Here is a 21328-nt window from a genome sequence, read left to right as displayed (position 1 = left end):
TGACTTCAAGCCAGCCTTGTCTTACTTTACTCTAGGATTTTAGCTCTCTAATATTTGTTGACTAAGGTATATAAAACTGGATTATTTTGAATTGAAAATCAAAATCTGTGGACACTTTGAGGCTCTCTGTAGCTTCTCATAGAAACAGCACAGGATTTCTTCTAGCAGGCTTGTTAGTACCATATAGGTACTAAGCAAAAACTTTAAGATGCCTCCTCTGGCAACCTATTGGCCCAGTGTGATGAGAGCAGCAGTGTGGTGGATGCTGCTCTGTTGCAGACTTGCCACGCTATTACAAAATATTCCCCTTTGTCACCACAGGGACTCGGCTGTTTTTAAACTACCTTTGTGAATGTTCTCCATTTTTACAGACTAAAGTCTCTGGGCTGAGAGGGTAGCCAAGAAATTCTGGAATAGATGGGCATGTTGGCCTTTGGGGTAAAGCAGGAACAAGGGCCTGGTTCTGTATCCAGTACAGGGGAAAATCTCTTATGACTCAAATAGCTCAAAGCATTGAAAGTAAAGAATTAGATACACAGCTCTCTGGAAACAGGATCCACCCTTGCAAATAGTTTTGTATTTTTGAAATGTGCAAGCTATTAAAAAGCATTTTTCAGAAGTCTATTGTGTAAAGGACTTTCTTCCGTGAGTCAGGTTTTACAGGAACTGGTCAAAGCCTTATTCTTCTCCCTGAAAGAATTTCCTTCCAGTTTTTCTCATGAAGAATGAAGTTCTGTAGGCAAGCCCCTGATAGAACTGATATCTGCCTGTTAAGGGAAACTCCCACCTGTAGTAGGGACACTTGGTGCAATGTCTGGTGCTCTGTGTCCAAACTCCCATTCTCTACACCTTTCTGGTCTTTGTTCATTTACTTTTCTGTCCCCAGTGCTTTGGAGTAAGCCCTAACAAAGCTGTCAAATAATCCCAGAGTGTACAAAGGAGCAAGACTTTGTAAGCAATCTTACAGGGGGGTCTAGAGAAGTATTGAAGTATTCTAGAGAACACTTGAAAGCCCCTTCTGGAAAGCCCCTACTACCAGTGCAAAACAGGCTTTTTACACTGTAAAATACCTTGAAGCTGTTGATATGTCCAAGCCTTAATTTCAAAGTCCCACTGAAATAATTGCAGGTGCTGGTAAAGTTTTCTAAGAACTCTCTGCACTTTTGTGTGTTTTTTATGTAAAACTTAATATGCTTTCTGATGACTCATAGCCTACAAAAGATACTGGAGTGAATCTACAGGTTTTCTGAACTCAGATTTGCTGCAGTGTGCAGACACTGACGAGACTCAGAACTGCTGCTGCTCTCCTGGCCCAGATGTGATGCTGGAACGGGGAGCACCTGATGACATCTTTTAATTCAGGAGTGTTGAATGGGGGGAAATGGAACAGCACAGTGAATACAATTGATTCCACAGACTAAGCCTGGGTATGAGTTCCTCTGATCCTGGATGGGGCTGGGAGCTTCAAGCACAGTAGGTTTGGAGCCATGTCTCACTCTCAATGGTGCTTTGTGCAAACACTAGTGCACTACACAAACAACCGTAGTAGTTGAGCTAGGAATAACTGAAGCTTCGTAACCAGGAAGCTACTTCACTGAATCCGAAGGTTTTCACCTTCCTTTTACAACAAGACCTGTTATTGCCTCACTGGATGTGTGCACACCTGAAAGTTCCCAGCTCACCCCATAAAAAGAACCTGTATGCTACGGTTTAATGCTCGGTCCCGCAGAATGAATGCTGCTATCTGAATCAGGTGTTTGGTCAGCAACCCCAGGGTGCAAACGTCTGGGTCAAGGTTCAGATTTAGTTTAGATTGGCTCAATTAAAGCATCTACTGGTTTGTCTGAGAACAGTGAAGTTACTGTGTTGAATATTCAGCATGAAATGGTATTTGGAACTGCAGTTGGAAGCCTGTTTTCTCTTCTTTAATGTGGGAGGTGTGGCTCAGAGGTGAGCAGCTGGATGGTGCCAAGTAGCACACCTCTCAGTGCTAAGCCATTCCGTGCTGAAGCTGGAGATCAAAATCTTCTTTCTGCTGCTTTTATTTGTGTTTCTGTGTGTACATGGGGATTGTGCATCTGAAAGATGGCTGCTGTCACTGTGTCATGCCTGCTTGCTGGTGCTTGTGTAATCTGATGGCGAGGGCACGGGGCTGGGAGCACAGATGTTCAGGGTCTGACTTAGAAATGTGCTAGCAGCAAATCAATGTGTACAGCTGCTTTCTTACTCTGAATGTGAATGTGACCTGTCCCTCTGTAAAACACTCTTATGAAATGCCTAAAAAATGCTCATTTTCAGTGGCAATGTTCTTGATGAAGCATCCAGTCTTTGCAAAACAGGAGAGCATTCAGGACACCTTTCCCAAAGAAAATAAGAAAGAAAATGTGTCATTCGTTTCTGCACACAGACCAGTATCTCCCAGTACATGAACATGCCTGTGGCAGCTAAATTACTGATTCATGGCTTACCATTAGATTCATGATAAAGTTGTTTGAGCAAAAAGTGAACAAACAGAAACAGCTTTGGTGTCTTGTATGCCCTTACATTGTGTATTCTATTTTGAGAATGGAAGTAAAAGCCTGTTTGCCATGGATTCAGGATAGAGGAATTCTGGGCAGGTGTGCACCAGCCCTGCAGGTGTGCAGTTCTGCCTGTCTGTTGGGCATCTGCAGCATCCCCTTTCCTGTGGTAAACACTTCAGCTATGCAAAGCAGTGCAGGCACTCTAAGTTATCTAACGTCCCCTGTCCCCTTCCCTTACCACCTCATGTCCTGTAGTACTCAAGGAGTCACAGGCTTTGTTCCAATCAGGAGCCTAAGTGACAAACCCAGTGTGAAACATGAACCTTGGGTCTATGACAGATGCAGCCCTGCCCAGCCACCGCTGCTCTCTAGCAGAGTTTTTCCCTCTGAAGAGTTCACCTGTTTGCTCTTGTGGGTTGGCTTCAGGACTGCTGATGCCTGGAGTTTTTCCACAGTGGTGCCCAGCGCTCTCCAGGCTCTGGCTTTCAAACACAATACACCTTTGTCATTTGTTTGGAGCTTTAGGCGGCACCTGCCCTTGTAGTTGTGCCTGCACCAGTCTTCTTTTAACAAAAACTCACATTTCCTCATACTCCTTACTTTTCCCCTCCCTCAAGCGTTTGATACTAAAAAATCTCGGATCACAGTGGAACAGTTGACTTCAGACTTCCTTTAAGATTACAAGTTCCATTCGGTTTGAGAGAGCTTGAAAGCTGAGTTCAAGATGCACATTTTCTCTTGTTTTTTTACTGTCATACTTCATTAACAGATTAGTGATTATTTTCTCCTGTTTACCTTTTGTTAATCTGTTTTTCATTTTCAGCTCTTCCTCCAAAGCCCCCCAAACCAATGACTCCAGTCAATACAAATGGAATAAAGGACAATTCCAGTTTCTCTCTGCAGGAAGCAGAGTGGTACTGGGGGGACATCTCAAGGTAAGCAATATTGCTAGAATATATCAATGAGAATGTATTAATATATATTGTTAAAAGGATAAGCCTGCTAGAATTCAAGACAAAAAGATCATGCCTGTTTCAGGAAGCATTTTAATGGAGGAGAATGCTTTAGGACTATGCTTGGCAAAGCACCTAAGTGAAAGTATTCAGCTGGATTCAGAATACTTAAGTTGTTGCTCTTCTGGTACAGATATTGCCAGTCTTGGTGACAGTACATTTTGAGTTTCTAAATTTTCCCACATATACAATCTTTAAAAAGAAGATAAATGCTTCTGAATCTGATATTTAATAAAGTGTTGTAAGCTTGCAATCCTGGAATGCATGCAGTTCAGCAAAATTTCGGTATAAAAATAATACTCATTCTTATTTTTATATCAGATATATGTTATATCTGCATTCTTACTTTTGGTTTCTTTAACGTTTGTTTAAAAATTCAGCTATATTAATTTCTATTACATGGTGATATGAAAAACAGCTCTTACAAATGTTAAACATCACTCAGCTATACTGAGCAGATGATAGAGACACATACCAAACAAATTAAGTTTTGCCTCTTAAGAAAAACTTTTTCTATGCACTTGAGAAAATAGATGGCTTAGGTTAGGTTCAGAAAATGAAAGACCTATTTTTATATACTTAATTGCATAAAAAGACTGTAATGTTCAGTCATCTCTTACCCTCTTAAAGCACTTCTGAAGAGTCTAGAATCTGGAGCTGTAAGAGGACAGGCGGGCTGTCTGGGAGTGTGATCAGGAATTGCTCAAACTTGTGCACATAATACTTTGAAGCACTTTTGCAGATAGAGGCATGAAGAAAGTGTTTGCCACATGAGCTTACTGACGTTCTGAGAAGGGAAATAAAGTTTTCATATCTTTATTATACCACCCTTATCTTTTTATAAGGCAAACCTTCACAGATCTTGCTTTTGAAGGGCTTTGGCAGAGATATTTTTCTGTTAATTTTAAGCTGAAACGGGGTGGCAAAACCTGATCACAAAACCCACTATACACAGTTTGTTTAAAACTGCTTAATATTTGTATCAGTTTATTGACTGTGGATTTATCCCTCAATTACCAGTGCACATGATGGCAGGAGCTAATGCACTGCAAATCGCATTGGAGTGGCTTTATTAGATTAAAACTTGATACACGCTCATGGAAAGATGGAATTGTTTATGACCCTGGTTTGGCAGCCAGCAGGTACAGGCTGTATCAGGCTAGCAGGGCAGGAGCAATGTTCTTCAGTCAAGAACTTGTGCTGAAAATTCAGTCATGAGCTCCAGGGTGCAACTTGCAGGACCAAACCTGTAGGTCATATCTGTCCATTCAAAAAGGAGTTAACTGGGTCCAATCTGTAAAATAGTCCAAGAGGAGTAAATGAATATGAGCATGTGATACTCAGTAGGAGTCAGTTTTACTAACAGAATAGTTTTCAGGTAGCTAAATCAAAGCTAGGGCTATTCTTTTGTTATTCTTTTGAATACTTCTGTTCCTTAGTATTTGAACAAAAAGAAACCCAAATGTTGTTGATGTTTCTTCATAAGATTCAGCTATGCTTCCTACAGCAACTAAGGAATGTTGAGGCTACCTGAGAAACTTCAGTTTCCAAATGATTGTATTAAAAAGTGCTTAGGGCTTCTAAAACCTTTGAGGGAGCTGTTATAAACTGAGATACATAATCTGGGTGAAATGCTCATAAGCAAGATGCATATCTGTTCAGCTGAAATAATTTTCTTAATGCTTACAGGTACTCACTTTCACTAAAAGATTTCTTGGTTTAGCTTAAAGCTCTGGACTGAGTATCCTTCTGCCTCAGTTGTAAGTAAGGAAAAGTTGCACTGGGGCTAGCAAGGTTGTAGTGGTTTAAAAGGGCTGTAAATAAGATCAGAGTTAAGCCAATAAGAAGCCTCTTGAGACTAAAACTGTGCTAAACTCTAGGCACCTTTGAGCTGTGATTCTAGGGACCATGTCTTAAGAGGTCAGGACTGGCTTCTCAAAGGGCACCTGTTCCAGTGTGGACTTTAAAACCTGAGCAGATTAAAGGGAAAGGTTGTGAACTGAGTCACAGCTGCTACTGTTGTTTAAACAGAGACTCCTTCCTAAGTGGCAGTTGACTGCGGCTTCTTTTCTTGAGTACAGCTACACAAGTTGAGACTTGCTTTAGGTGGCCTAAAAAGCTGGAGAGCCTGAGCGTGACAGAAGACTGAACTCTGCAGACATTGGTATTGCTGGGTCTGATGTTTTACCTGTGGCAAAGGTGATCATGTCCTTAGCACTTCTAATTTTCCTCTCTTTCCATTCTCCAGGGAAGAAGTCAATGACAAATTACGAGACATGCCAGATGGAACATTCCTGGTGCGCGACGCATCGACCAAGATGCAGGGAGACTACACTCTGACCCTGCGGTGAGCACAGGGAACTTGTGGTCCCCTCAGCAAAACCCTGAGGAGCTGTTGCCATACCATTGACAGCCCTGACTGTGTAAAGCTCATGTGGCTCAAGCTGAGAGACATTCCCAGTTCTGCACATTACAGAACAAGCAAATAAAGAGCCAGGTCTGACAGTCAGTTCTGCTCTGTGCATTGAGTCCTGTCCCTCACTAAACACTACCCTAAGGATCTCTGTGTAGATGAGATGGGACTCAGGGAAGAGAGCTGCTCCCGAGTGTTCCATAGTTTCAGAACTGCTAAGGTAAAAGGTGTTTGCAACCGAGGCCTTTGATTAATGAGAGAGTGTTGAATACCTCATCAGTGTGCAGCTCTAGAGAGCTGAACACAAGCTCTTGGTAAAAAAGAGTATCTTGTGCTTTCTGACCTAAAGTTTAGGAAATATTGACTTGCAGCCATGTTATTTTCTTCATTAAAATCATCTGCAAGTGGCAGGTTTCCCAGAGCTGCCCCAGCCCTGTCTGCTGCAGTTGGGCAGAAACCTCATGTGACTGGCTCTGGTGCCTTGCCCAGCCTGCCCAGCCACTTGCGTCTGACGGGCTCCCAAAGCTGATTGTTAGGGACAAGCAGGTGAGGCACAGAAGCCACAGCCTTTGTAGCACACCCTTGGGAGTTACTGTGATACAGCAGGTACTTGATCCTGCCGTGAAATTCCATTGCCTTAGTGGTAGGTTTGATCCCAAGGGTGTAGTTAAAATTCGGCTTTAACTTCTGCCTCCAAGTTTGCAGCCTGTGTGCTAAGGTTTGGCATGATTTAGTCATTTTACTGAATGCAGCTGTCTTTAGGAGGCAAAATTGTAAATGCAGGAGAAATACAGGACAGTGTTTAAACAGTCTGTTGTTGGGAAAAAAAAAAAAGGAAGAAATAAGCACTATATTTGTGAAACCACCAGAATGTATAAATCTGGATAACTAATTTTACAACCATCTTGTAATCCTCAAAGGATTTTGTATGTTAATGTATCCTGTATTAGCACCCATAACTCAAAAAGATTCATTAATAATTGCATAAATCTGTACTCTGTTTTATACTATTAGTGACCCTGAGTTGCAGGAAATTATGGGTTTGGGTTTTCTTATGTCTCCTTTATTCAGCCTTCAGCATCCTCCTTTTCCCTCACAAAACTTCTGGCAAAGCTAGGACTTAAATACCATAAGCTGGCTCCAGAATGAACACATAGGAAGAGATTTACTTTGGGCTTTGCTCCTGTTCAAATAATCTGATGATAATTCTGTGTGTATTGACTCTAGAACTACTTAATACTGCTGCTGTGTAAAGAATCACTGTGAAGGTGTGCGGTGTGGGAGCCACTTGCCCAGGAATTTCACTGGTGTCTGTTAGCAGTGCTGGTGAGGGATGGGAGGGACTCAGTAAAACCTCTGAATGACTGTTCTTTACAGGAAGGGTGGCAACAACAAACTGATAAAGATCTATCATCGGGATGGAAAATACGGCTTTTCTGATCCACTGACATTTAATTCCGTGGTGGAACTCATTAACCACTACCGCAATGAGTCCCTGGCTCAGTACAACCCAAAGCTCGATGTGAAATTGATGTATCCCGTGTCCCGGTACCAGCAGGTAAGATTTTCATCAGACCCCAGTAGCTTTTAGTGCAGACAAGAAAAAAATTGCAGATGTGTGTATAATTTTGAGGTTTCTCTATGAATAGCATGATTTTTGAAAATTTTATTTTTTATTATCATTATTTAATTTTTTTACTCTATTTTTACTTTTTTATTATTTTTATTTTCTTTTTATATTATTTTTATTTTTTCCTTATTTAAATTTTTATTCTATTTTATTTTTAATTTTAATTTTTATTTTATTATTTTTATTATGATTATATTTATTTTTATTTACTTTTTAAAATTTCTATTTTTTTATTATCATTTTTTCCTTTTTTTTTTAAAGCAGGGAAAAAAGGGTGAATTTTCATATTTGGCCTCACTTGAATCTTTGAAATTATCTAACCATCTAAGCTGCTCCATTTTATCAGGTTTCCAGTCTCCATCTGAGCCAAATAGAGAATTGAAACCTTGACAGGCAGCAGAGCTGAACCTCTGAGACTTTTTAATTTCTCCTTGGACCCTTGTGAACCCACTGAGTGCTGTTCTAGCCAGCGCTGCCCATAAGAGCTGTGCAGCTGCTCACTCTGTGCATAGCCATCTAAATTTTTCAGGGACATTTTTTAAACTTTTATTCAGTAGCCCTAAACACATTCTTGAATTAAGGAAAAAGAACTGCAGAGCTTTTTAGAAAATTTTTAAAAAAACAACTTTGGTCTTTAACTGGAGATTCTAAGCAATTTGCTTCCTTCTTTCTTGAACCCAGGATAGCAATCCTGAAAGTAAGGTGTGGTGTGTTTTTGGAAGTTAGTATTTTGGCACGGCTCTTGGTGTCCCATAGTTCCAGTTCCTCATGTCTGTAAACTGTGGAATATGTTGCGCAAAGGAAGGCAGATTTAGACACAGTGATCTCTAGAAACTGGATTATAAATCATGGTGCTAATATCTGTAAAATACAAATGTGCATAAGTGGACAAATGAATGCTCTTAAGGAAAAGCTGCTTTGCTTGAAGACTTAATAGCTCTTTGTATGTGCAGGATCAGTTGGTGAAAGAAGATAATATAGATGCAGTAGGTAAAAAGCTTCAAGAATACCATGCTCAGTATCAGGAAAAGAGCAAAGAGTATGACAAATTGTATGAAGAATATACCAGAACATCCCAGGTTGGTGCTGCTTTGGCTCTTTTTAGTGTGTGTTGTTTAAAAAGCAAAGAAAATTGTTTTAACCTGTAAAGGTTAACAAAAGCAATATAAGGGAAAATGTTAGTAAATTGTGGAACAGAGCAAGGAAGTTTCATATTTGATAGAAACAGCGAATATTGCTTACTGCTGATAGTCCTAGAGGTATGGTGGGGGGCAAGGAAGAAAGAGAAGCTGAACTTTTTAGTATGCACTAAAGCTGTGGAGAAGGCCAGCACTTAAAAGCTTTACAGTGCAGGCTTCTTCCTTGGCTGCTGAGTATTTCCAGCTGCCACATGCTGCAGGGAGAGTTGTAGAGGGGTTTGTCCAGGTTTTTTGTGAAATCCCGTGCGAGTCAGTTACCAGATATTATGCGTTAAGGAAGTGTGAATGCAGTATTTGGACTGTTTCTTGTAAAATAAGATAGTTCATACGTGAGGAGGAGGTTTGCTGGCAATCTTCCTGCAAACTAAGATGGAAAATATGACTAAAATGTTTGAGGGGTTTGCAGCCTAATAGAGAGCATCACGTAGGGGAGGAGGGTAGACTTACAGGGAGTAAGTCTGCTCAGTTCTTCCCTGACCCTACTAAGACATTTGACTGAATTTAAAGCTGATTAATCCTATTTTAACTTAGTTGGGGGGAAGAAAGATCATCTTCTCAGTCAGTTTAGGGAACATAATCAAGTCTTGTATTGTCATGTGTATTATGAACAAATGATGAAGGACTCTTTCCTTACACAGGAAATTCAGATGAAGAGAACTGCAATCGAAGCATTTAATGAAACAATTAAGATATTTGAGGAACAGTGCCACTCACAAGAGCGATACAGCAAAGAATACATCGAGCGATTCCGCCGGGAGGGGAACGACAAAGAAATTGAACGGTGAGCTCTCAGGTTTTGTGTTTGCTTACCTGGAAAAAGTGGTGTCCACACTGACACTGCCATTACAGCGTCCTATAAACCACTTCTGTATCTCAGTGTTTTCTGAGACCTTCCCTCAAGGTATCTCAGCCTTCAGTAAAGCTCTCTTCTCTCAAGGAATTGCAGAGCTGGGAAATCTCTGGATTGTCCTCTCTTAATTTCAGTAAATAAAGATACTGTGATGAGGACCAGGAAAAAGCAGGAAATAATGATTTAATTTGCTTATCCCATTTCTATTTGGATTTGCTCAAAATATAATTTAGAGAACTCTGTACTTGCAAACTGTGAAATGTACATAAATCTGGTAAATCCCATTGTCCATATTTGGTTTTAGCCACTTTCAAAGAAGATCAATGTTTAGGAGCTGTGATCTAACAAATTTGGTGAGTGCATTGTTTGAAACTGCCCTTCCAAGAGGGTATTAGCAGAAAGTGTCTGGATCTGGGCCTTTGAAGAAAGGCCAGGTATAATGCCTCACTTGATATAGTGCTTTATGAACCACCTTAAGGAGGTTTTTGGACCTGAAACAGTTAACTGTAACAATCTCACTGTGCACTTGGCATGCTTCAAGCTGTAAAGACAATTAACAAGCAAAAGATATAATTTTCCTGAGTCACACAAAGCCTGCAAACTAATCTTGAATGAAGAGACAGGCAGCATTACTTCCAGGTAGCTCTTGATAGTAATTGAAGCTTGCATTTGAGATCTTGCTATTGCTGATACCTGTGGTGGGCTCGCATAATTGATAAAACAAAAACTAAACCTGACAGTGAAGGAGGAATCTGTTTCAGCTTGCCTTCCTACAGAGAACTTCTTCCTGTATCTCTGCCTGAAGGAAATAATAATATTAAGGTAAAGTGAATGTTGCAGACCCTCTGGCAAGGTCACTTGTACAGTAATTTTCATGTAAGGATGAGGTGGTCAGAGGGAAGAGTTGCTGTTATGGTAGTTCTGTGATACTCTTCTGTAAGTGCTACCAGCAGGTTCAATCCTTTTGGGCTGGTTTGACCTCTTCTCTCATTTGCAGGATAATGATGAACTATGAAAAATTAAAATCACGCCTGGGTGAGATCCATGACAGTAAAATGCGCCTGGAACAAGACTTGAAGAAACAAGCTCTGGACAACAGGGAGACTGATAAGAAAATGAACAGTATCAAGCCTGACCTAATTCAGCTCCGCAAAATCAGAGATCAGTATCTTGTGTAAGTAAGCCTGACCCATACCTCAGAATAGTGTCTCTGATGAATCTGATTAATGGCTGTTTCCATCAAGATAATGAGAGTTTAATTTTCTTTTCATAACCAAAGTTCTGTTGGTGTTAAGGTGCTACATTCTGGCAGGGGGTGTCTGAGAGCTGATTGGCCTCTTCATGACTTCATTATTTAAAGAGCCAGCCACAATTAGGTGCACATTCTGAAGCTCCTGTAAATAAAGAATTTAAGAAAAAATTAGTTATAAACAAAACCTGTGGTTGCTAATACAACAGATGGTAGTCCTTTTTTTTTTTTGTTAGGTGTCTCAGATCTTGCTTTTACCCACACTTGATTTCACCGCCACTGTTATCCAGCTCCTAAAGTCCCCAGGCTGGACACAGACTCTTTCTCTTGTGTCTGAGCTTCAGTTTGCTCACTAAGAAAACCCATACACATGCTCTGAAGTAATGTATTAATGTTCTCTTCTTCTGGCAGATGGCTCAATCACAAGGGGGTGAGACAGAAGCGAATAAATGACTGGCTGGGGATCAAAAATGAAAATATTGATGAGTAAGTGTCACTATACATATGATTTTATTGTGAAGTGTTCCGTTAATAAGTGTTTTCTCTTGTGGGGTTGGTAACAAAAACCACCAGTTTCTCAATAAAGGACTGGAGTCATGTGATGTCATGTGAGGCAGCAACTCTGCTGAAACATGTAGGATTAAAATTAAGATCTAAGTGGAAGCCTTTAATATATGTTCGTTAGGAGCCCGACCTCCCCAATTTGGGCAATTTTGGTATTTCTTTGTATAATTTCTGTGAAAATAACTCTGCTTATTAACTCCTTTTCTGATCACTGGTTAACGATTTTATCCTCTTAGCACATACTTTGTGAATGAAGAAGATGAAAACCTGCCACATCATGATGAGAAAACTTGGTTTGTTGGGGATCTCAACCGTATCCAAGCGGAAGACTTGCTCTGTGGGAAACCTGACGGAGCATTTTTAATTCGTGAGAGTAGCAAGAAAGGATGTTATGCTTGTTCTGTGGTGTAAGTCTGTTTTCCTTTTTGTTCTAACTACTCAATTCATAAATCTCTACCAAAGCTCTTTATTTTGGAGAACAAAAGCCAGGCCTAGCTTAGGCCTACCCATTGGAATGTGTTCATGTTTGCAGGAAGACCGGCATGGTAAAAGCTTTGTAACAAAAATGTGCTTTGAATGTACAATAACTGTAGTCCTGCAGCCTCTGCAGTTCCCACACTAGTTAGTACAAAATTCTGAAGTATCCCAACTTGAAACTCTGTAGTAAGAGCCTAAGTTAGGGCCTAATTCTCCTATATTCTTCCCTGCTAAGGGACACTTGGGAAGAAATAAAGCAGGCCTGTAAAGGTGTGGCATCCTCCATTCTCATTTTCAGACATGCCCAACTCTAGATCTTTTTCTTGTATGTGTAAGGTAATGATGATGCTTCAGGATTATTTGTGAGCAGTAGTTTTGATGACATTCACACAGCCTTGCATTGATTTCTTGTATTTCGCTTCATTTTATGCTGGTGTAATGAAGGTCAGAAATACTCCAACTCCATTATCTAAAAATCCTTCAAGCTTGTCCTGGAGTCCAAAATGGCTTTCACTGATTTATTTCACATGAGGTTAATTGCTTCTGAGCACAAGTCTGAGAAATGAATATATGAAGGTTTAGCACCTCAAGGTAACTGAAGACTGTAGTATCTGCTGTGCTCAATGTTCTGTTCACTGCAGTCACTCGAGTGTTGGGTTCATCAGACGCTTTTGTTAGGTTGGGATCATGCTACAGGCTCGCAAAGGGGTGGCACAAAGTAACCTGTTCCTACATGTGACTGGGATTGTAACAGGCTCCAGTACAGGGATTACATAACACCTGATCTTTCTGGCAGATAAGTTTTTCTAGCAGCTTTGGAATTGCTGTGCTCCAGTAGCTGCTTTGCCAAGTTAGAGACTCGGTCTCTATGGCTTCAGATAATGAATCAGCTTGAACCCGTCCCATGCTTAACATTAAAAAATGCACACAGAAGGTTAGCACCGTGTTTCATGGAATACTTTGTAGGTCCTGATAATTTGTGGGTTTTGATTTCTTTGCTTAGTGGAAAGGTTTCTAGGTGAGTTGAGCACAAAGTCATGCACAAAGCTGACTTTGGGTGCTTATCTTCTTGGTTCAGTTCCTGACTTTTTTCCCAAGGACCATTTGGAGAACAGTGCAGTAGGGAATTGTACTGCTGGGGTGGAAGAGCCCTCTTATGTAGATTATTATGCAAGAGTGTTTAATCGCATGCCCTGAGGCACTGTTTCTTCACAGACTACATTAATCTCCTCCACTTGCACCTACTGGGTCCTCCATTTTGTAATTCAGGGACTGCTGGAGTTGCTGCATTAGTTAATTGTTAATAGACTGTCACTTTGTGTTTGTCCTTCTGTGTTAAACTCTCCTCTTTCCTTTCCTTGCAGAGCTGATGGAGAGGTGAAACACTGTGTGATCTACAGCACTCCGAGAGGTTATGGGTTTGCAGAACCATACAACCTGTACAGCACACTTAAGGATTTGGTTCTTCATTACCAGCAGACATCCCTTGTCCAACACAATGATTCCCTAAATGTCAGGCTTGCCTATCCTGTCTACGCACAGATGCCCCCCTCTCTCTGCAGGTAAATTTTGGGGAGGAGGAAAGCGTTGGCTTATCTTGGATTCTTTTCTACGATTTTTATTAGAACTTGGAGGGCATTCTTTCTCCTTAGACTGCTTGTTTTGCACAAGAAGTGATTCTGTGAATGTGAATCAAAAAGAGGCCTAGCAGCAACAAGACGACAACTTGGGTGTAGGTGTCCTGGTGCTACCTTAAAAGCTCAGCTGTGCTTTTACACCGATACTTTTGTTTCCTTATGAGGGGAATAAACTCAACGCAACGCATACAAAAATACTGGAAGCAGAGCATCATTTTATGGAGATGATTTTTTGCCAGGCACCTTCAGTGGAACTTCTAATTGGATTTTGTTTTCTCTTGTTCTAGTAGACACAATTTGAAGCCTCTACCCGAGGCACTGGTAATGTCTTTCAGTCTTAAACTCCCAACAAACTAGGGGAAAACTCTGCCACAGCAATTCTTCTCTGCTAATTTTAGCAGCTTCACTGCGATTCAGCCGGACTTCCAAAAGAGGGCTTGTCTTGAGGTAGCATGGAATTTGGTGAGAGAAGACCAAAGGAATTATGGGAAAGCTTCAGGTTTTTATTTAAATGGAAAAACGCTTGTAAAAGGAAAGTTGCTTTATTTTTTTTGCCAACAGTAACAAAAGTTTTGGTTTCAATGGCACTACAGGTCTTCGCTTAAAGGAAAAATAACCAAACTGAGCACGCCAAAACTTTGTTCGTTGCTAGATCGAGCACTTACAGGGGAGGTTGCATTAGCATCCGCACATACTTTCTGCACCAAAACTTGAAACAAATAAAAGGAAAAGCTAAACATTGTGTGGCTTCAAAACACTAAATTTGTCTGATCTGATGTAATCGCTCACTCTCCTCTTTCTTCACCCCCTCTCCCTCCTGTTCCTCAGCCTGGGATTCTGTTTTCAGAGTTTTAATGATACTGTGCTTCAGAATGTAAACCAGAATGAAGCTTGCACTGACCTGCTGCAGGTCTCTTGCTGAACAGTGACAGACTTGTCACTTGTAACACTTGATTTTGGTACAGAAGAGGTCGGTGTAATCAAATGCTCCTGGATGGCTTATTGTAGCCAGTGCTTTGGTGGGGTATAGTTACTTCCAGTTGTAAGAAGTGAGCATGCTAATCCTAGATCTCCTCTGACTTGTTCTTTGCGAGCTGGGTTCTGAACTCTCACACCACTGCAGCCAAGCAAGATTTTACTCTGGTATTATCTAAATTCCCTTGTAGTTATTTTAGACACGATGCAAAACACAGGAAGGGATGAGAGCCATACTCCTCAGTTATTGGATGTCTGGTACCATCCTTTGGCAGGGGCTGCTGTCAAATACTGGAGTGGGTAGTCCTGGGCTTCATCAACTACAGCAATCATCAAATAAATCCCCTCCCTGGAAAGTGTACAAAGCAGCTTATTTCCATTCCTTAAGCTTCTAAAATGAAAAAGAGCTAAGTTTGGCAAACTGAACCACTTGGCATCAAAGCACAACTGGCAAAGCAATTGTTCAGTGTGCAACCTTGAAAGTTACTTTTGTTCCCATTACTGGAAGCGTTTCCCTTGCAATGCACCCATTGTGAAGGACAGGAAGCAGACAGTCATGCAGGTCTGAGAATGCTGGAGACCCATTTCTGACCCTGGGGCTGATTTCCTGTTCAAATGGCTTTTTTCTGTAATGCCTGGGCAGTAGTGCCAGGCTTGTTGATGTATATTGTTTACACTAGAAGTATTATTTCACTGAATGTCTTGAATTGGCAGGTAGGGAAGTGACAAGGCTGGAGCACTGACAGCCATTGTAGGAAGGGTAGTCTGGTTGTCTGGCATGCCATGACATTTTTTATTTTGCACTAATGACCCTGACACATCCCAGACACTTCCTAATTGGCCAGAGTGCAGTCTTCAGGCAAGGAATTCTGTAGATGCCACTTTTCTCATTTAAATGATACCCTACAAAGCTTAACCAAAACTCAAAACCGTGTGAGAGAGGAATAAAAGGCACATAAGCTGCTATGTCAGAATGAACCACATCTGTTTGTGTGTCCCTTCTACTTCCCCAGGAAAAAAGGAAAAATGAGACATAGCCTTTGCTGTTAGTGGAAATCTTGAATGGTTTCCTCAGTGGTCTGTGGACATGGAATTTTTTCCTTGGCTAATTTGCAGTTCTAATCTGGTAGCTGTACAGCTGCCATTCTCACACCTCTCAGGCATCTAGCATTCCCTTGATGCTGGGCTGAGACCAAATGCTCACTGAAGGAAATCAGTTCAAAGGCATAAATGATAGCCAGGTGCCTCACGCCTGTAGAAAAACCTGTGTGAGAGGAGTGTCTGATTTTTCCCTGCCCTTGTGATCTCTCTGCACTCTCTTACTGACAGTGTTAAAATCTGAGGCTGATGAGGCCCATATTTCTGATCGCTGCTTTTGTGACAGAGGTAACCTGGCCAAAGTGTTTCACATCTGCCCCAGTTTCAGGTAGGGCTCAGTTTTGTTTTAAACAGGCACAGATCTACTTCCAGGCTCATAAATCCTGGCACACCCTCGCAGTCCTGACAGCAGCAGGATAGCAGAGCAGAGCTGTCTGAAGTCTCCCTGTAGTGGAATCTGATTGATCCTGTGAGGTCTTGGTCCAGGCTCCAGCCCTGGCTCTGCCAAGGTAAATACAGTGTAATTCCATTAGCATCTGTGAAGGTAGCTTGGCTTTATCGTGGTGTGAGTGAGTTGGGACTCTTGGCCCTTTGCTCCCCGAGCTCTTTTTGCTGATCACAGGTGATGTATTTGCTGTGAATGATGCACCCAGAGCCAATAAGCCATCCTGGAGTGTTCTTTGAAGGTCTGTTTTGCCCAAACTTTCAGAGCAGGGCTAGGGCAGACGGAGCCTGCATTCCTTGTACTGGCTCCATTATTCTGAGCGGTCTCCTGAGGCTGTTTTGCCATGGTCTCTCTCTGAGTTGGGTTTAGGCACCTGAAATCCCAGCTGCTGCCGTGGCTCCCCATTGATTCACACGTGCTATTGCACAGGTTCTTATTGTAACTATTTTGCACTCACAGAGCAAATGAAAATTGGTATAAAATCAACTGACACATATAGCTGGTGTGATCTGTGGGGCAAGGGCTTGGTCCTGCACCTCTTATTGTGTTTGGCCTAATTCTGTTTGCTCAGTAGCATTAGACCTGTGAGAAAACCCACAGCTTCCAGGAGCTGTTCTACACTTGCATGACTGAGAAATCAGAAATGGGCCTGTGAGGTGCAGGATTACACCCCAGGATGAAAAGCAGCTGTTAAGCCTGAAACAAATACAGGAAATGTGAACACAAAGGCAAAACAAAGAAACTCAAGTTCTTTTAAAGCAGTAAGATGTGAGAAGGTTTTAATTTTAAGAGTCAGAACATGAGGAGGAAAGGGGGAAGTAGCCTCACTGTCGTAGCAGCCATCTGGTACCAGGCTGAAGTTAGAGGAGCATTGATCTCACTGACCCATATTGTATTAAATATATATGTAGAGTAAAATAAATAACTTTTGCACAGTGTTAAATGGGGGAGGGGGGGAAGGGATGCTGAAACTCGAATATGCAGTTTCTTCTAATCTGTTTTGAAGTATATTTGCAGGGAATTAGGGGTGATTCAGTATTTTGTATTGGTATGGATGGAAATCAGGTCTGCTTCCACAGTTGCCATTGGCCCCATTGTGTCAGCCATGAGTGCCATGTTTTTGAAGTTAGTAAGTTATAAATCTTTTCCCACAAGTTTGTTTGTTGATTACAAGTAATCTGGGCATGGGAAGAAACAACCTAGAAACAGAGGGATGTCCCAACAGATGCTTCACTAGTGTGTAAAGCAGTAATGTGCAATTGTCCACCCTCTGATGCTGGACTGCTCTAGTTCTGGGGGTTTGTCTTTGGGTTTTTATTTCATTCTCATCAGCAGTGAAGTGAGTTGCTGCTTTGCACCATTGGTTGTTGCAATCTAGAGTTATATCCAGTACAGCCCTTTGTCTTATGCCAAAAGTAAAATGCTCTTTCCACACTCATCTCTCCTGAGGTGGCAGATGTTCAAGAAGTTTTCCATTTAATCTGGTGGGCCTGATTCTTTTCTCGCTGACACTGGTGTTAGCAAGACTTCCACAACCAAAAGCCATTCCCAGGAAAAAAAACTTGCATTTAATCACAGCTGAATTCTAGTCACAGCAGGGCAAAAATCAAAGTTTTTCCCTCTCAAAGCCAAGCAACTGTAATGGGACTGTGGAAATGAATGCTGACACTTAGTGCTGTTTTGGGGAGGACAGGAGAAGGATGAGGGTCTTGGTTGCCCCAAATCCTGGGCTCTCTGCAGGCTTAGGTGGCACCATGTCTGTAACTGAATGCTGTGACTGTTTAAAACAGCAGAATTGCTATAGGAGTGTCACACTTTAAGTTTGGAAAAGCCCCTTATTTGGTACTTGAACAATCTCGCTTCTGTTTTTGAATGTCTGTTTATTTTTTATTTTTTGTTACACTAACAGGGAATAAAAATCTGAAATGTTAGTGAGTCTTGTATGCTTGCTGCATTGTGCAGACATGAAACAGGTACTGCTTGTGGATCAGGAGGGGTAAGAGACAGGTTCAAAATGCAGTTTTATAAAGCACTAAGATGGGTTGGGGGTTGTTTCAGTTAGACCATGTTTATAATCAAGTTTCCTTATGTGTAGTTTCCTTATTGTTGATTTGCAACCTCCGCTTTTGCAATAGCAAAACCAAAATAACATTCCCGAAGAACAAAAATTCTGTTAGGGGAGGGGGGTCAAGCTTGCTCAAATCAGCATTCAAAGCAAATAGCTTTAGTGGAGAGGAAGGATCAGCACCCTAAAGCATCCCTCTGGTTGTAGTTTGATGAAGCAGAAGACAGACCGTGAAGCAGAAACCTCTGCCTGGAACCACGAAATAAGAGGAGATGCCAGAGCAGACCCTTCCCTTTGGAATAACCAGTTGTACTCTCCTTAAAAGCACATGCAGGAGAGGGTTAGGGAATTGATACAAGTCCTAGAGGAGCTGCTGCCCTTTCTGCATGGGAAGGGAACTTGCACTGCTGATCCCCTTGTTTCCCTTGGCACACGAGCAGCTGGGAGAAGGGAAGGACCAGCCCAAAGAAGCACCGGCCTGTTCCTCAGGAGGCTGGGCCAGTTCAGCACTACGTGAGCAGCAGCTTTGGATGAGGTTACATGAAGTTTGGCCAACATTTTTGTGAATCTTGCATTCTGTGGGCAGAAATACTTTCCACCAAATGGGAAGGGGGAAAAAAAAATCTAAAAAAAAAATCTCTCTTGAAATCTTTTCAGTTCCTTCCTGTTTGTTCAAAGGGGCAGAGTGGGAGCTTTAGCTTGTTAACTCTTTAGATGATGACAGTGCTTGAAGTGCTGCTCTTTGGGGCTGGCTCCATACAATTAATGCAGAATTTGCATTTTTAAAATTGCTATTGGCATAGACTCACCGTATTTTATGACTAGACTCACCATTTGTTCTAAAGTTCGCCTTCAAAAAACGTAATATGAGCTTCAGAGGCAAGTAAAAAAAAAGTGAGACGGGCCCTTTTTGATAGGAAAAAAAACTGCTTCGTTGATCAACCCGTGTTAGAGAAAGCAGCTTTAATTTGATGCCCCCCTCCGCCACCTTCCCTTGGGATTGCTTCTGTGGGATCAACGTTGGCAAATGAGGGGAGGGACATTTCCCCCTGTATCCAGCAACGCCGTTCCCATGCACTTCCCAAGTGCTTGTAGCAAGAGGCTCGGGATGGTTTGGAGAAAGTTACTGCATCCAAAGACAAAAGAAAAGGTCTCTAAGGGTGACTGTCACCCCCCAGCAGGGGCTTGTAGGACGCTGGGGCCGGCCCGAGCTGCCCCGGGTCTCTGTTGGCTGCAGGGGGGGGCTCACGTTCACTCAGCTGGGTCGGGGTTTGGATCTGTTTTGTTTTCGTGAGTGACTTCTACATCCAGCAAAGATCTGTTTGATGAAAACCTGTTAATTTTGTATATCTGGCTGTTTATTGCACCATGGGATTGTAATGGTCTGCATCATCCGTGTGTGTGTGTGCGCGTGCGTGTGTGTGTATATGTACTGTATGTATATAGATATATGTAAAATATATTCACGTACACATTTATAAGCATTAGCTGTAAGTGGCACTGCCCCTTAAAAATAAAACAAAACTCACTGTTAGCACATTCTGCCACGTGTTTAGGCAGAATTGGGTTGGTTTTTTTGTCAAACGAAAAGGAGTTTATTGTGTTCATCTTGCATATGTGCTTCTGAAATGCTGAACTCTGGATTTCCTCAGGGGGGTTGCTACTATATTTGTAAACAGAGTTGATTTGGGGTGTTATTTACTCTGGGACAAAGCATTCAACCGTGTCCCAAGCAAAGGCTTGGCAAAAGAAACCCCTCTTGCTCTCCTGTGAGACGCAGTGATTGTTTGCACGTTCAGTGGCCCCTCAGTGTCCCCTGTCCAGAGCTGATGTGCAATGGGTGGTGTTGGTGCGTGTCCCTTTGTGAGTGGACTCTTTGTACAAGGTGTGGTTCAATGTAAAGCATGAGTGGGTGTTTGATCTTGTGTCGAGGGCTGAAATAACAGCACACTCCTTTGTACAACCTTTGCATCAATGTTTCTGCTTTTCTTTGACTTCTATTTTCTTTAAGGGAAACTGCATCTGTTAAGAACCTGCTTCTCCAGAAGCTATTGAATTATTTTGTTTTCCAGATGAATTCCAGCATGTAACTTTGGTACTCTTGTTTGTTATTTGTGTAAAATCTGTTCTTCTGTCGTTTATGGTGTAGTCGGGGAGGGGGGTGGGGGGAAGAAAAGAAAAAAAAAAAGGAATTCATGTAGTTTAACTTTTAAAGAAAAGAAACAAACTGCTTCATAAGGAAACCAAGTGTATGTTAGTGTTTTCTGACAAGTCATCCTGTAGTTTCTAGCTCAGTAATGCAACACTGTACTTGTCACCGGGTGTGTTACAATTTTGCTGTACTTTCTTTTACTAGATGGTTGGGCTTTTAAATCCCAGACACTAAGCATCCTGGGCCTACTTGCTCTAGATCAAAAAAAAAAAAATGCAATAAAAAAAAAAATTGCAATAAAGCACATTGACATGTAATGTTTTAGAAGGATGTACTGACAGCTGTTTCTAATAAATTCCGAACTGCAGCGTGGTCGGGCTGCCGTGGTGTAGCTGTGTCTGTCTCCCAGCCGAGGCCACGGGCATCATCTTTAAAATAAGCTTTAAAAAAAAAAAAAAAAGACTTGCAGAGGTCTGATTTCCTCTAGGCTGGAGAGAAAGCCCCTCCTGGGGCTGGCAGGAGGGAGGAATACACGTAGCACACGCGCGTTCCTTAATGGAGCCGTCCCTGTGTTCCTTCCACAGCGTCTTCTGCGGGAGCAGGAGCCATCAGCAGTGTTCTTGCATGGCTCACTGCTTCCTCTGCCATCAGGGAAAAACAGGTTTGGTGATGCCACTGTTGGTGCTGGGGGGAGAGCAGGGGATGCACCACTTGAGCAGACTTAGGGAAGACACGGCTCAGCTGCATTCACTTAGATTTTGCAGGAGTTTGGGAAATCACTGCTTTCCCAGTTCCTTGATGAGCACCAGGCATTGGAACCACTGAAAAGTCAGTGAGTTTGGGGGTAGTGCTGCTGATCCTCTTTCATTACAAACACAGGTGATGGATGGAGGGCAAAGCTGGGGGGATGTTTTTCCCCTTAAAGCTGGCAGTCGGATGGGATGCCACCCTAGCACCCTCAGAAATTCAGGGCAGGGGCGGTGGCTGTGCCTGTGCGTGGCTCAGTGTTTTCACAGCCCCATGAGCGACCTTTTTGCCG

The 21328-nt window shown here is 42.0% G+C and overlaps 1 protein-coding gene across 3 annotated transcripts in view; it reads left to right on the top strand.

Moving 5' to 3' along the window:
- The window catches only part of PIK3R3 (phosphoinositide-3-kinase regulatory subunit 3), a 78033-nt gene extending 57372 nt beyond the window's left edge, over positions 1–20661 (top strand). For all 3 annotated transcript variants that reach the window (XM_086901528.1, XM_023932494.2, XM_086901529.1), the window contains 9 exons: positions 3346–3457; positions 5784–5882; positions 7326–7506; positions 8532–8657; positions 9416–9558; positions 10625–10801; positions 11288–11362; positions 11677–11847; positions 13282–20661. In XM_086901528.1, coding sequence (XP_086757654.1) covers positions 3346–3457; positions 5784–5882; positions 7326–7506; positions 8532–8657; positions 9416–9558; positions 10625–10801; positions 11288–11362; positions 11677–11847; positions 13282–13483 — 1286 coding nt within the window. In that variant the 3' untranslated portion in view covers positions 13484–20661. The remainder of the gene's footprint in view (positions 1–3345; positions 3458–5783; positions 5883–7325; positions 7507–8531; positions 8658–9415; positions 9559–10624; positions 10802–11287; positions 11363–11676; positions 11848–13281) is intronic.
- Positions 20662–21328: the final 667 nt, after the last annotated feature.

Source organism: Cyanistes caeruleus, chromosome 9, assembly GCF_971803275.1.
Source record: "Cyanistes caeruleus chromosome 9, bCyaCae1.hap1.1, whole genome shotgun sequence".
NCBI lineage: Eukaryota > Metazoa > Chordata > Aves > Passeriformes > Paridae > Cyanistes > Cyanistes caeruleus.
This window is presented reverse-complemented; position numbering and strand designations above follow the sequence as displayed.